This window comes from Thunnus thynnus, chromosome 2 (genome assembly GCF_963924715.1).
Source record: "Thunnus thynnus chromosome 2, fThuThy2.1, whole genome shotgun sequence".
Lineage (NCBI taxonomy): Eukaryota > Metazoa > Chordata > Actinopteri > Scombriformes > Scombridae > Thunnus > Thunnus thynnus.
Window position 1 is genome coordinate 38,632,155 of NC_089518.1, and position 15,253 is coordinate 38,647,407.

The 15,253-nt window shown below is 36.1% G+C and overlaps 1 protein-coding gene and 1 long non-coding RNA gene across 3 annotated transcripts; both read left to right on the forward strand.

Annotated features, from left to right (window-relative positions):
• Window positions 1-1,969: 1,969 nt before the first annotated feature.
• LOC137171843 (GTPase IMAP family member 4-like) lies at window positions 1,970-3,680 on the forward strand (the record flags this gene model as incomplete). Its single annotated transcript, XM_067576018.1, has 1 exon — window positions 1,970-3,680. A coding segment is annotated over one exon (1,149 nt), but the record flags the coding sequence as incomplete, so codon positions are not given.
• An 8,918-nt stretch (window positions 3,681-12,598) lies between these two features.
• Window positions 12,599-14,865, forward strand: LOC137170285 (uncharacterized). 2 transcript variants are annotated; one of them, XR_010924587.1, is made up of 3 exons: window positions 12,599-12,728; window positions 12,908-12,990; window positions 14,727-14,865. It is a non-coding gene; the product is annotated as an uncharacterized lncRNA (long non-coding RNA). The 2 variants fall into 2 exon arrangements; XR_010924586.1 differs by lacking the exon at window positions 14,727-14,865 and adding an exon at window positions 13,379-13,477 and having other exon boundaries at window positions 12,600-12,728.
• Window positions 14,866-15,253: the final 388 nt, after the last annotated feature.

Sequence of the window (15,253 nt, forward strand, 5' to 3'; positions counted from 1 at the left end):
CACCATATCAATAGCTAGTAAAGGTTGAAGGATTTGGAGTTCTTTACAGAGCAGAGGTTGGCAAAACTCATTCTTGTGCAACATTAAAACAGACAACAGGTATATCCAAAAGCATTTATTTAACAAAAGGGTAAAAGCAACACACAATACTAATCTAGCTAAGTGTACCTATTTACAAGTGTGAATGTGTGAGTGTGTGTGTGTGTGTGTGTGTGTGTGTGTAGGGAAGACAATAGCAAGATGGCTGCAGTCACCTGGTGACTGAGCACATGGCATGTCGACACGTTGGCTGATAAAGGGAACTACAGGGATAAAAGACCAGACCATGTGGTGTCTTGAACCACATGTGCTGCCTGAACCAAAGTTTGCCAAACTAGGTTTTAACCTCTTAACTGTGTGGTTCTCTATTCAAGGCCAATTGGTGTATACTAAAGGTGCCAGGTTAAGATGAGGTTAGTTGCATGCAAGGCCTAGTTACTGGATGTAACATGTGTTAAGCATGCTAACATTAACCTAGCGGTGTGGCTATGCAGTAACCTGACTACAGGCAACAAGGACATCACAACGATAGTTCAATGTGTAACCTCAACCAAATCAATACACATACAGTACGTTGTTTGAGTTAAACATTCTTGCTTAGCCGTACTATGCTTCACTGTGTTGCTAGGCTATGCCCAGTTGTTACCAGTCCATGAAGTAAGAGATGCTTTGTGGTGTGCTGCCTCTTAGCTGGTGAATCCATGGATAAGTCAGGCTGAGAAGGGTTTGGCTCTGAAGCTGAAAGGATGCAGGATTTGCTGTGTAGGTCTGGTGCTCCAGTCGTGCAGGTCAGAGGGCCCAGGTCACTCCTTTGTGTAGTTAGCGGCAAGCTAACTCTGTTTCGCAGCTCCTGTACTTGTTAAACTGGCCAGCAGACTTGTGTGTTAGCTGCTGGCACAAGGAAACTTAGTTTCTGAGTCTTAGGCAGGCTCTCGCGTCTTCTGCCGTAAAGAAGACTTTGTGTGTCTGCTGTGAGCAGGCCACACAAGAGAGCAGAGAGCTGCTCCAGCAGGTGCTGGAGGTGTGAAAGACCAAGCAGCTGCTCCTGCAGCTGAAGGAGAAAGAGAGCAAGGAGCTGCTCCTGCTGCAGCTCGGGGAGAAAAGAGAAAGATAAGAGAGGAATCTCTAGTTTTGATAACCTGGATCCATGGGTGGAGCTTCACACTTTGAGTGTGAACCCCCATGGCTCAGGTTTCTTGGAGTCTTGAAACATGTGGTAAACTGTGGTCCACATGTAGTCCCAACATTACATTATTATTGTAAACGTAATTACATTACTTTATTAACATGTTACAGTACTTTTGTTACTCAGCTGTCAGTTCTGTCAAGTTTAGATTTAAACTACACACACATACACACTGCATCTTCTGTATTTAACACATGTAGAAACAGGAAATGAGACGTTTGTGGTTTAACAATCAGTCAGGAAACAGTTTGGAAGGATTTACTGACCATCCAACAGCTAGCGTTAGCGTAGCCTCAGTGATGCAGCACTGCAGAAGACTCAGAACCTCAGCTGCAGGATTCAGACACCTGAACTCTGACTAAACCAGCATCAGGTGACTCCTGAATGTAGACGTACCTGTGGCTAACGTTAGCAAACACGCTAAATACACATGTGAATAAGAGAACTTTGAAATTACTGCAAGTTGCATTTCTGTCTGTCAGCTGACTGCAGAAACCAATATCTGATATCAACCCTCCATTAATCCCAGTAAGACAGCGAGTGTTACTGGGATTAGTGACTGTAATGTAATTACTGAATTTCATATTGTAATCCCTTACACTACTGTTACTGAAAGAAGTAATAATATTACTATAAGATGTTACAAAGTAATGTGTTTCTACCCAACGCTGGTCATTAAACATGTTGTATACAAGACTCTTGAGCTTTAGCAACTGTCACCATTGAACTCCTTCTTCTTATTTCACAGGTGATGATGAGAATCAGAGATCAGAGAGTCTCAGGATTGTGCTGCTGGGGAAGACTGGCTGTGGAAAGAGCTCTTCAGGAAACATCATTCTGGAAAGAAAAGAGTTTAAAGCTGAAGCAAGTCAAACATCAGTCACCAAACGTTGTCTGAAAGCAAAGAGTGAAGTAGACGGTCGTCCTGTCGTTGTGGTCGACACTCCTGGTCTGTTTGACTCCACTTTGTCCCATAAAGAGGTTAATGAGGAGATGGTGAAATGCATCAGTCTTCTGGATCCAGGACCACATGTCTTCCTGTTGGTGTTACAGATTGGCAGATTAACACCAGAAGAGAAGGAGACATTAAAACTCATCAAGAAAGTCTTTGGGAAGAATTCAGAAAAATACACCACCGTTCTTTTGACTGGAGGAGATTCACTGGAACAAGATGAGATGTCCATTGAAGAATACATTAAAGACGGATGTGATGATTCCTTTAAGAAGCTGATTGCTGACTGTGGAGGAAGATACCATGTGTTTAATAACTATGATGAACAAAACCGCACACAAGTCAGTGAACTGATAAACAAGATTGACTCCATGGTGAAGAAAAATGGCGGCAGCTGCTACACCAATGAGGTGCTGCAAGAGGCCGAGGCAGCAATAAAGAAGGAAGTGGAGAAGATCCTGAAGGAGAAGGAAGAAGAGATGAAGAGAGAGAGGGAGGAACTTGAAAGAAAAAAAGAAGCCATGAATGCAATGAGAAAAAGGATGGAAGAACAAAGAGCAGAAAGTGAACAGAAGAGAGAATCAGATGTTCAAAACAAAGCAAAACAGGAAGAAGAGGGAAGAAAGGCAATAGAGGAGAAAGATAAGAAACTAACAGATGATATCAATAAGAAATATGAAGAGGAGGCAAGAAAACAAGCAGAACAATCCAATGAATTCAGACAGAAATACAACAATAACTTTGCAGGTCTGATGGCAGAGTATATGGAGGAAAAGGAGGCACTGAAGCAAAAGTATGAGAGACAAATGCAAGAGACAGATGGGAAGTACAGCAAAGAGTTAGAACAAAAAGAAGAAGAAATTGATGACTTGAAGAAAAAACATGATCAAGAAATCAGTGATCTGGAACAGAAATACAAAAACAAATGTATCATCCTCTGAATGTCCCGCACTAAAGAGTGTAAACAGAAAAAATAACAAGAAAAGAGAGAAGAAGACGACAGAAAGAGGCCTCAGCAGGCAGAAATTCAGCAACAGGAGTGGAAACAAAAACTTGCTGCTTTGGAGAGAAAAATCAAATCAGAATCAGAGAAAAAATAACGATTGATAAAGATCTGGAACAAAGTAGAGAAGAGATGAGAAAAGAACGAGAGGCCTGAAAGAAGAAACAAGAAGAAATGTTCTCAACAAACGATGTTGAGAAGATGAACAGAAACAAAAGGAAGAACAAAAAAGACTGAAAAAGCTCCAAGAAGAACACAAGAAGGAAAGAGAAAAATATGAAAGAAGAGGACAGAATCAGAAAACAACAAGAGGAAAAAGAAAAAATCTGATATAATGAAGACAAAGTATGAAGAGGAAACCAGAAAGAAGCTGAATGTTCAATGAGTTCAGACATAAATACAGCAAAGACTTTGAAGCTGTGATGGAGACAAAAGCAACAGACAGAAGAGAAGCTTCAGAGTTTCAACTATGACATCATCTGTCAAACAAAGAAAAGAGAGAAAAGAAATAAAACTTGATGAATGCATCATTACCTGAGAATGTGAAGCACTGGCTTCATTCTTCATCATCATCATCATCATCATCATCATCACACACCTGTATATCCTCACTGACATAATCCATTCTGCCCACAACCCTAAAATCAAACATTGTTGACGAGGCAAAGACTTGACTAAATACACACACACACAAACACACACACACACACACACACACACACACACACACACACAAACACACACACTCACTCACACACTCACACACATACACACTGTAAATATGAAGGAATGAAGCCTGACAGATGATCTGTGAACTTGTTTTAGAGAAGAAATGTGAAGTGATGACATCACATGTTCCAGCTGTGAGGAACATTATAACAGGTGAAACAACCAGAGACTGGATGAAGACCAGAAACAGACATCAGCTGTCTGAGAACATCACACCAAACCCACTCACAGCATCCACTGGACAGAGGTCAAAGGTCATCCAGCAGGAGAGAAAGGTGAAGGACATTTATATCTGACATCAGAGACCTTCTTTGAACAGATGTAATGACATGATGACACTGAACAAATCTAACAAGTTGACCTTGAGTTCAGATTTTTTCAATTTATTGGAGCCATTTGCAGTTTTATGTATAAATACTTTGTATTTACACATCAAACAACCAGGTGAAGCTTTATTGCTTTGAGGTGAAACTAAAACTCTTTAAGTGAAGCAAATAGTCACTTTTTTTCTGCCTGTTTCATACCTGAAATTTAACATGATCATCCTAGAAAGAGATATAATCTTATTTTGTAAATTACGGTGTGACTGTGATGTTTTGTGTTTAAATCTCTAATATGGGAATGGATAACTGTACATATGAAATCATTATAAATACATAATTGTGTTTCCAGGTGATCTCTGTGTAAAACAGTAGTATTAATGTATCTGTGTCTCCAGAGGGAGCTGATGATGTCACTGATGATGTCACTGATGATGTCACAGCATCAGTTGGGGCTGAAAACTACAAGTTTGAAAAGTAAAGATGTGATGATGTGAAGTTAGAAAGCAGTGATGTTATCAGACCTCTGTAGCTCCTCTTCTCTGCTGGAGGCTAACAGCTGCAGGCTACATTAGCCGCTACTAACATCACAACACACCACAATCTGTACAGTCAAGTGAATAGAGTCGAGTTGCATTGTGGGTAACGTAGGCACCAGATTTTGACAAACAAGAGTGTTTAATATAAAGGATGATATCTCTGGTTCTGCTGCATCACTTTTGATCCTTTTATATGTTCAGAAGTACTGAACAGTTCTGTATGTTTTATATCTTTATATGTTTTATTGACCAAAGACTGATAAACAGTTTGAATATCAACAATAAGTTATGTTAATAACTTACTTTAGTGTGTTTACAGGGTCAGAGCCTCTGTTTAAAGTCACTGGTCATTTTTCTTGTTAGGAAGAAAGAAACTAAATCCAATATTTGTCTGTTGTCTCCTGATCTGTTCATCAGCAGGTCTGTGAAGGAGATTATTGTTTATGAACTCTGGAACAGCTGATTATGACATCATGGTTGAACAGCTGATTTTATTGATATTCTTAAAGACTTAAAGATTCTGTTAAAGACTCACTTGTAACTTGTGCTTTGACATTGTAATTTTTATTTACTGCCTCCTTCTGTTTTATTGTTTTTAACTGATGTTATTGTCTACTTGCTCTGTTTTTGTTCATTTTTTACCAAACAATCTCAAACTAAAGGTCCATTTACTAGTTTTGGGGCTTTGGACCACCACCACTCATCAGCAGATGGAGTTCAGCTCAGTTGTCATGGAGATGAATCTGTTGACATGTGAGCTCAGTAGCTGTTATTATCTTTTTAAATCTGTCCATGTTAACAGATCCATCATGACCACTGAGCAAACTGCATCCAAAACAAAACGGTAATAAATGGTGTATATTAAATCTGTGTTTTCTATAACTTGCTCATTAAAAAGTTAAAAGCTGACATGTTAAACAGACTTATTGCTGATCATTTTACTAAACATATTACACATGTTTTACATTTCTGAATGGATTGTTCTGTCAGTTTATTAAATATAAATCAGCTTGTAGAAACTTCAGACCTGTTTCAGTCATTTTATCTCTGCAGTCAACAAGATTTAATTTCCTCACTGACCGATTGTTCACTTTTTAATGAACTGCTGCAAATTCATAAAAATTACACAATTATCAATTTTCGTACCCAGCAATGGTTTTAAATTATACTGATGATGTAGGGCTGCAACTGAAATTTATTTTTGTTATCAATTAATCTGTTGATTGTTTTCTCAATTAATCAATTAGTTGTTTGATCCATAAAATATCAGAAAATGATGACTCAAACTTAAGTTTCTCACTACAGTTGTGAACTTTCACTTCAGTCTGGACTGATGTGGCTCCAGAAAATCTCACCTGGTGACTACTGTAAAATACTGACAATTACAGTAAATGTAGTTTATCAATACTAGACAGAAAAGAACTGATTATTTAGCTGATCAGTTTATTGCAGGAGGCAACAAAGAGGCATCAGTAACTTAAAGTGATCATCAGGTGAGTTGTTCAGATCAGACTGACAGCTTGTTATTATCAATAACTGAGCTGGTCAGTAGAAACAGCTTTCTGTTCACTCACACATTAAACTTACAGAAATACAGAAACACACTCGGACACACTGTCAGCTTTAGATAAAATTTTATATATATAAATGCACAGGTTAGTTCAGGTGTTGGAGGCAGAAACAGACGACAGCTGTCAAACAGTCTGCAAGAAAACTTAATTATAAATGATCATTTTGTACACTGTAGCCTGTAGGCTACTTCCTCAACTGGAAGATATTATCGCTGTATGTAACTCATTTCTGTTGGACTCTGACAAAATTAGTGTTTATTGATTGATCTCAGATCGTTACAGTTATCAACTGTAAAGCCGCCATATTGGTTGGATTTCAGTAAAGCAGTAATGTAACCAGTGGTGGAAAGTAACTAAATACATTTACTCAAGTTTGTTATTGTGTGAATATGATTATTCAGATTCTATTTCCTTTAGATTCAAACTCAGCATTCAGTTTAATCTCTGAAAGTGAAGAAATTTTGGCAAATTTACTACTTCACTGCTTCACTGCTTTTAGAAACTCCCGAATTCAAAACAGAGCTTGATAATAAAAAAAAACAACCTTCAAATGTTTTTCTCCTCTCAGATTGAATAAACTGCAACAGGATTTAAAACTGAATCAACTGAAGTCTTTTGTTAATCTGACTTCATGTGTACCTGCTGTGTTCAGATAGAATGAAGTGTAGATCTCTCAGTTTGGTTTTTATCCCTAATTGTTGATGTACAGCGGCAACAGCAGAAAAGAAAAATTCAGATGTTAGTATTTAAGATATGAAATGTGTGTAGGTGTGAGTGTGTATGTAAGTGTAGAAGAGCATCTGGGGCGAGTGGTTAAGGGAAGAGAGGGGAAAAAAGGGAAAAACATGGAGAGGGGGAATAAATAGGGAAAGCAAGAAAGATATCTCAGGTACAGCCAATTCATAATATTTTCTTTGTGTGTTTAATGTTTTGAGTTTGCTCAAAACATTAAACAAAATATATGTGTGTTAGTCTTATAATTGATAAAAGTATTAAAAAAACGGTAGCAGTTGTAGTGGGAGTAATAACCAGGATAAATAGTGATGGTACTAATAGCAGTGGAAGCAAAGATAATAATAATATTGATAATAACCATAGGTGAGGCTGATAATGATATAATTAATATAATGATATAATTAAAAATAATATCATTATTCTGAAGAAAGAAAAAAAAGAAAAAAAGAAAAAAAATCACACAAAAGAAATAAATAAAACAAAAGTAATGCAAACTCACAACCAACTAAGAAATGAGAGAAAATAGATAAATGCGTTAATAAATAAATAAATCAGTCAATAAGTATATATATGAAATGAAATAAATGATGATAGCTGCAGTAGTGACATTGACTATGGTTGGAATGCAATTAAGTATGAGAGTAATACAAATGATAGTAAAGGTAGCAGTGACTATTATAATAATAATGAAATATAATTTAATATCAATAAACAAAAGTAATAATAATAATAATGTAACTAATAATTCTGTTGGAAGAAAGAAAAAAGGAAAATAAGCATAAATACACATGATAATGATAGCTAAAACAGTGAAATTGACAATGGTTAGAGTGCTAGTAAGTAAGTCGTATAGTAGTATATGTGGGTAAAGGTGATGATAGCAATGGTAGCCGTGAACAGTAGTACCATAAGGTCAGTGACAATAACGATAATAATAAAAAAGAGAAAAGAAAAATACAAAAAGATAAAGAATGAAAAAATGAAAAATAATACTGCCAATTAATGATATTATAAACCCAATAATAACAATGATAGCAATAACAAAAGACAAAAATAACGAGTAGTGGTGTGTATGTGTGTGTGTGCGCCAGTGAGTGAGTGTATTATATAGTATGACTCATCATTCTGCGGGAGAGAGGAAAGGGAAAGAAAAAAACACACACACACTGAAAAAGATAATAATAAGGTAACAGCCTAAGTACAAAATTCACAGCAAAAAAAAAACCCATAACATAATGCCATGAATGGTCGGAGTAATAAGTAAGTAGTGTATGTAGGTAATAATAATGAAAGCAATGGTAGCAGTGAACAGTAGTACAATACAGATAATAACAATAATGACAATAATGATAATGATATTGAAAATGGTAGTAAAGAAAACATAACAATATAAAAGAATAAGAAAAAATAATAATATTAATAATGATATGAATAATTAGTCATTATAATAAAAGTAATGATAACAATAATAATAATAATCATAGTAATAAAATGAAAAAATTGACAAAAATACAAAGATGAAAGATAATACTGACATCGTAATGTTATTATAGAAATAATTATAATTATAATTATAATTGTAATTATAATTATAGTAGTAGTAACAAAGAGCAGAAATAACAGGAATAGTGGTGTGTGAATGTGTGTATTATAACAATAATAATAATAATAACAATAACAATAAAATAATAATAGTGATAATAGTAAAAAAAAAATAATAGTAAGAAGAGAGAAGGAGTAAGCAAAAAAAAAGAAACATCAATGGGTAGAAACCAGAGGTGTAGGTGTGTGTTGTGCAGTGTATGTCATTAGGAAAGTAATGCAGTGAGGATTGGCTCCCATGCTTTCTGGAACTGATGTATTTTATGGTTAATAGGTGCAGTTAGTTTTTCCATGGTTATGTGCTCTATGAAGACGTCTATCCATACTGAGATATTTAGTTTTTTTCTGCTTTTCCAGTTAAGGAGGATGGTCTTCTTGGCGACAGTGAGGGCAATGAGTATTGTTTTTATGCTGTGGTTGGGGAGAGTAGCTGAAGATACATCACCTAATAACAGTGATGGGGAGAGTGGAATCCAGCAGTTCAATATAAGGGACAGTTTGTCTGTGTTTTCTTTCCAGAAGTGTTGTACGGGTGGACAGTGCCATATTGTGTGGATGTAGTTGTGTAGGGAAAAAATACTGGTTTCTGATGTCTACTGGTGTCTTTTAAATAATCTTTAACTTGACTGCTGGCAATTCTCAAATCTGATCGGCTGTCAGACTAAACAGTTGTCTAGTTGTATGAAATTAATGGACGGTTCAACTAGACAACTGTGTTAACTGTTTTGAATTTGCCAAAAAAAAAGCACAGACACACTACTGTAATCTTTCAAAATGTCCTAATTTTTCCAAAATATCCACTTTACTGTACAGACATGTCCTCACATCCCTTCAGTTACTGATTCTGGACATACAGCCAAACTTGGCAAAAACAACACAGTCACTCCAATAAATCAGCCTGAAGTTTATCAGCAAATGAAACTTTTGAACAAGATGAAAGAAACTAAATGTTATCACTGACTTTAAGCTATAAAACAAACATGTATAATGCACCTTTATTGTTGTCAAAGTAAATGAAAGTAAAAACTGCACACAGGTAACAACAGCTCACCTGGGAAAACCTTTTGCTTCTGTTTTAATCTGACAGGAATTCAGTCAATGATATTAAACATTAACTCTGACCAGGATGTTGGTTGATCTGCACTGATTATCATTAACCAATAAACCAAACATCTGACCTGCAGTTTGACTTTGTGAATCTGGGCAGCCATTTCTCCTCAGTGAGCAGCTCTCTTGGCTGCTGTAGTAACTGAATTTATCCAGATATTAATATTTATCATTAAACCAAAGACATGAAGAACATTTATAATCCATGTTTCTTGATTTCAACATATGTAAGATAACAAACAATTGAATTTGAATTGAATTTCTCTTTGGTTGGCAAAATATCAAGTTTCCACACAGTAACTTTAGTGAAACAGCAGATCAAAGGTCTGATTTATTGAAGTGTGACTGTGCGTTGCTGCCAAGTTTGGGTGGATCATCATCTGAAGGGAAAACTGGCTCAAGATTTACCTGCATGTTAGTTTTCATATTAATTTGACTACTATTACTTTTTACTACATTTTCTGATTCTCATTAGGATCAGACCTTTAGACAGTTTACATTATTTCCAACCATTTTTCTATGCCAGGCAGTCACTTCCTTCCTTCTCTTCTACTTGAAACTAGCTGCTAATTTATATTATATAACAATCAACAGTCAACTTTTTTCTTTTGTTTAAATTATACTATTGTTAATGCAGATAGAATAAAAATGTGTTAAAAATGTGTTTCAATTTCATTGCTCAAATTCTGCAAAAATGACAACAGTCAACATTACTGACAGTTGTCTCCTTCACTCAGACATCAACATGAACTCTTCATAAACCTGATTGGACAAACCAACCACATGTTGTTACTGTCTTACAAAATGACCCTTATATCCATTATAAAAACTACAATTATGAGAATAAAGAAAATAATGATCAGACTAACAGATACAGTGTAAAACAGTTTGATTCAACAGTCCTGCACCTAAATGTTCATCTTTTGTTGAGATGACTCCTTTACTTGTTTGTGTGTTGACTTAATTTCTATAACTGAACTTTATGGTTCTGGTCAGTTATCAGAAACACAGATTACATTACAGTTCTGTCTCATAGGACAAAGACACAAACTACAGAGTGAGAAATGACGAAAATTTTTAATCATCACTTCAAGTTTTACATGTTCAACTTTTCATTTTACAGACTATTGAATCACTTTACAGTGTACGTGAATTTCTAGTTTTTCTTCTCCCTGTATTTCTTTTTTTAAAATGGTATATTTACATTATCATTGTTAACTGAGAACAACTGATTATAACTGTCACAGTGACTCCAACAGCTGAAAACTATCTGCTGTAAAAAGCACAAGTTCAGGTAGGTGAAGCATTCCCAGCAGGTGCTTGAAGAGGACATATATATATGTACATAGTTAGTTTGACGTGTAAAATTTGATCCATTTCTGACTTTGTGTCAACCATGTTTATTCTGTGGTTTTCTGGCTTTGTGGCTTCTACTTACTCATCACATCTGTTTTATTCTGTTATTTGTTTTAATACTGTTCATATAAGTCCAAAATACACATTTAAATTACATTAAATCCAGTATGTCAGTGTAAACAGACAAACTGGATTGAAGGCACAGCTGGGAGGTCTGATTCATTTAAAGTCACTTTGTGAATAACTTGATTTCTCCTTTTACTTTGGCGCCATCTGGTGGTACTTTTAGCTCAAGAAATAGTTTAATGATTATTTTGTTTTTTACTGAACAGTGACTGTTGATTGATTGTAAATGTTATTAAAGCTTAATATGTAAAATAATTTGAATGTTTATTTCTTGCCACAAAATAATTCTGTTTTCAGGTGCAGAAAGCTCAACAGTGAAAACTTCAAACAGGGATAATAATCAACATGGAAAGTTTTAGTTTTACAGCTGTGGATCACATTCCTGTTAACTGTTGCAGTGAGATGCTGTTGAGGTTTCATGAGTTAAAGCATCATGTGAAGATCTACAGCTGAAAAAAGAGCAAATTAATTATTCAGTGTAAAAATATACTAGTGTTGTTTTGCTGACTGTCCAATAAGAGTGAGCAGAATTTCCATCAACTAACTAATTCCAAGAAGAAGAGTACAATAATACATTAGGCTCATTCCCTGCCCAGGACTGATTTCTACTTTCATTCAGTTTTACATTTTATTTCTAACACGAGTTTTCCCTGGTTTACACACACACACACACACACACACACACACACACACACACACACACACACACACACACACACAATTCAGTTATGAGCTTCTGTTGTACTGAGTCCTAAAAAAACTAAAAAGAAAGAGAGAGAGAGAAAGAGAGAGAAAGAGAGAGAGAGAGAGAGAGAGAGAGCGAGCTCTTCTCAAACTCAATTTAACTCGGAGATTAGCCCACTGCTGCTGCTGCTGCTCTATGTGGAAGTTACCTTAACATTGTTATTTTCATGTTTCACTATATTCTGCCATTATGCTATCAACTACTCTCTCTTCTTTATGCTGTAATATTTATTAATAATAAATGGCTTGTTCTCATCAGATGTCCATTTTGTGCCACCGGCGCCATCTTGTGGAACCCCTGCGAACTTGAGTGGTGCACCCCAAAAAGCCGTTGGCACATGCATGTAGTATAAGAGCTCTTTTAATACATCCATGGTGCCCTGCTGTAATCTGAACACAGGTGGTAGCCTTTATGTTAATTCGTAATCCCCCCCAACCCCCACATTAACTCTGGATCATTTAATTTACAACTTAAATGTAAGGGAACCATAGTTTATATTCTAGACGAGGTAAACTAATGTGCATGATGAATGACTATATATACACTGTACAAGCGTGCACCCTTGTTTTGGCTGTCAGACCCCTGCTATGCCTTTTATGGTGTGGATGGCACCACCTGCCCCATCTTACCTCAGCTAGATAGAAGACTTTTGTCCCCATCCTCTTGGAAGTAGCCACCCTACACCGCCATGGCACCAGAGCAGTCTGATACAGAGAAGGTATCTTTACAACAGGTCTATAGTTTTGTGTATTATTGTTGTATGGAGGCAGAATAATTAAATTAACAATTGTCAAATGCTACTTTTTATAATGATTGATATATGATCATATCTCTAGCAAAATTATTTCTATCAGGTTTACATACTTACACTGTGTTTCATACTATGAGTGTACACAGGCTGAGATATATACAGCTCTGAGCCCCCTGTATGAGGTCATCAGCAACAACAGCAGTCCTGCAATAAGATTCATAACCAGCAGGTAAACTCTACCAAGCGTCATTTAGTTTATTTTCTGGATTTTCAGGGCACTGGCTAAAATGGCATATTCACAAAAACACATTTTTACAAACATGATGACTGTTAAGGTGTTTTTTGTTGCTTTTGGGTGATACTATGTAAATACTAAACTCTAATATTTTAGTATTAAAATGTTCAGGGTCTCTCCAGATTTATTTTTCGGAACTTTAAAGAATATAGTTTATTATATTGTACTTTTAAGAACTTTCTATCATAGTGTACAGGATCTTGAATTTAAGAAAGCAAAGACAGTTCAGGAATGGCAATCTGCTCCTCTTTAGACCTGCTGTGTTTAACTGGCTACATCCTAAAAAGATGGATTTAGGACTTTTAAAATCTCCAACCTCTAGGTGCTGCTTTATCCCGGTGCCCTGACTGGGATTGCTGGCCAGTGTTTTGAAGCCATGGTAGAGAGAGGAGGGTCCTCAAGGGGAGCTGGTCCAATGGACGGACCTCAGTGCGTAGCTGACCATCCTGGGCAACAACCTGACTCGCAGCACCACTTCCACATGTTAGCACCTGTTGTGTCAGATTGATGGAAGATAGTTGAAGGAAAAAAATACCAGATCAAAAACTACCTTTTGAAGATAAAAAATCAGGAGTCAGAGGTCCAAGCAGCAAAGCGTTCTTTAATGCCAGCAATAAAGGAGAGCAAATTAGCGTATATATGATGAACCAAATTGCTCCAAAGGTTTTTTCCTTCAGGGCGTAGTTTTTATACCCTTGGGTCTGCATAGGTCACACCTATCGTCCACCCTCCTTAATTTTTGGCCAATTATTCTGTTATCTTTATCTCCGTCACTCTTTGTTGGTCAAAACTCTTCAAGACAGGTTTTGAGCTGTTGTGGATATGTACTGGCATATTCAATTCTACCTGGTTATGTCCAATTTTTTAATATAAGTATTGGGGATCATTTTACACCATTATTGCCAAGTTGTCTTCTGGCTTTTATTTTTTTATAAGTTATTCTAGTCATTTTACACCCTTATTTCTTGATCTCCTCCAGAGAGTATTTTTTTAAAAAGGTGAAGACTTTAATGCAGACCCAAGCAAAGTGACATGTAATACAAACACACTCAAATTTCTCCAGTGTATGATTATGATTCTTTTACCGTGCCTCTATACATACATTGTGATTAAATGTGGTTCATGAGATTACAAATACATCAATATAAATTTTATCACACTAGCCCTTATTGCTTGTAAACTTATAAAATCAATCTGCATAGCTTAATATTGTCTTTAAGCACACCAATGACATTTAATGAAAATACACCACACACCACTGTTGAATACCACTAGTGTATTTCATTGAATTAAAAATGTATATGTTTGTTTTGGAAAGTAATGTCTTTGTACAGAAGCAAAAGTATTTGGATAACTTGGTTTGGATCATTTCATGTGTATCAGCCTGGCTTGTCTGTGATCACTTTATATTAAAGGGACAAGAAGGGTTAAAAGAACAATACTGGAAGATGCTCAACAATTACTAGTGTCCTTTCTTGAACCTGACATGTTGTCAGGTTCCAGCTTGATATGTGTTGCTCCAGGCCGACGTAGATGTCTGATCCAGAGGCTCCTGACCTTTGATAAATAAAAATAAAGTTAAGTAAATAAAGTAAAAAAGAATAGAAAACCTATTTCATGATAAAACTTTTACTCATGTCTAAAACATGTTTTGTTTTCATCTATTTCAGATCCACATAGGGTGTCGTGTGTGGCCTCTTTGTCAAGGAGTTAGTTGTGGCCATTTGGGGACAGCTATCCTGAAAACAAGGAGCCCAACTACCAAGGGGGAGGCCAAACACCCCCTGACCTCGACAGAATTGAAGTCACTGAGAGGTATTTGAAAAAATTTGGATTATCCTTTTGTATATTATAGGAATTATGTTCCGTCAGTGGACCAATCACATTATGAGTGATAGAGATAATTATTCATTGATCCCACATGTCTAAACTTCATACTGATTTTTTTTTTAATTTAAACTGAGATTACACATTATGTACAGTAAACATTTCAGTGCAAGAGCTGCTCTAACAAACTGACAGCTGTTTTACATGTGCACAGAGTCACACTGTTATAACAGAAGGACATGCAGAGGTGTTATTGTGAGCTGAGGCTGAATTCACGCTGTGTAATATTTGAATGTGAGAGAAAAAAATGCTGTTCAGAGAAATGATTGATGTGGATGAAAGTAGTAACTCTAGAAAGTCCTGAGTAACA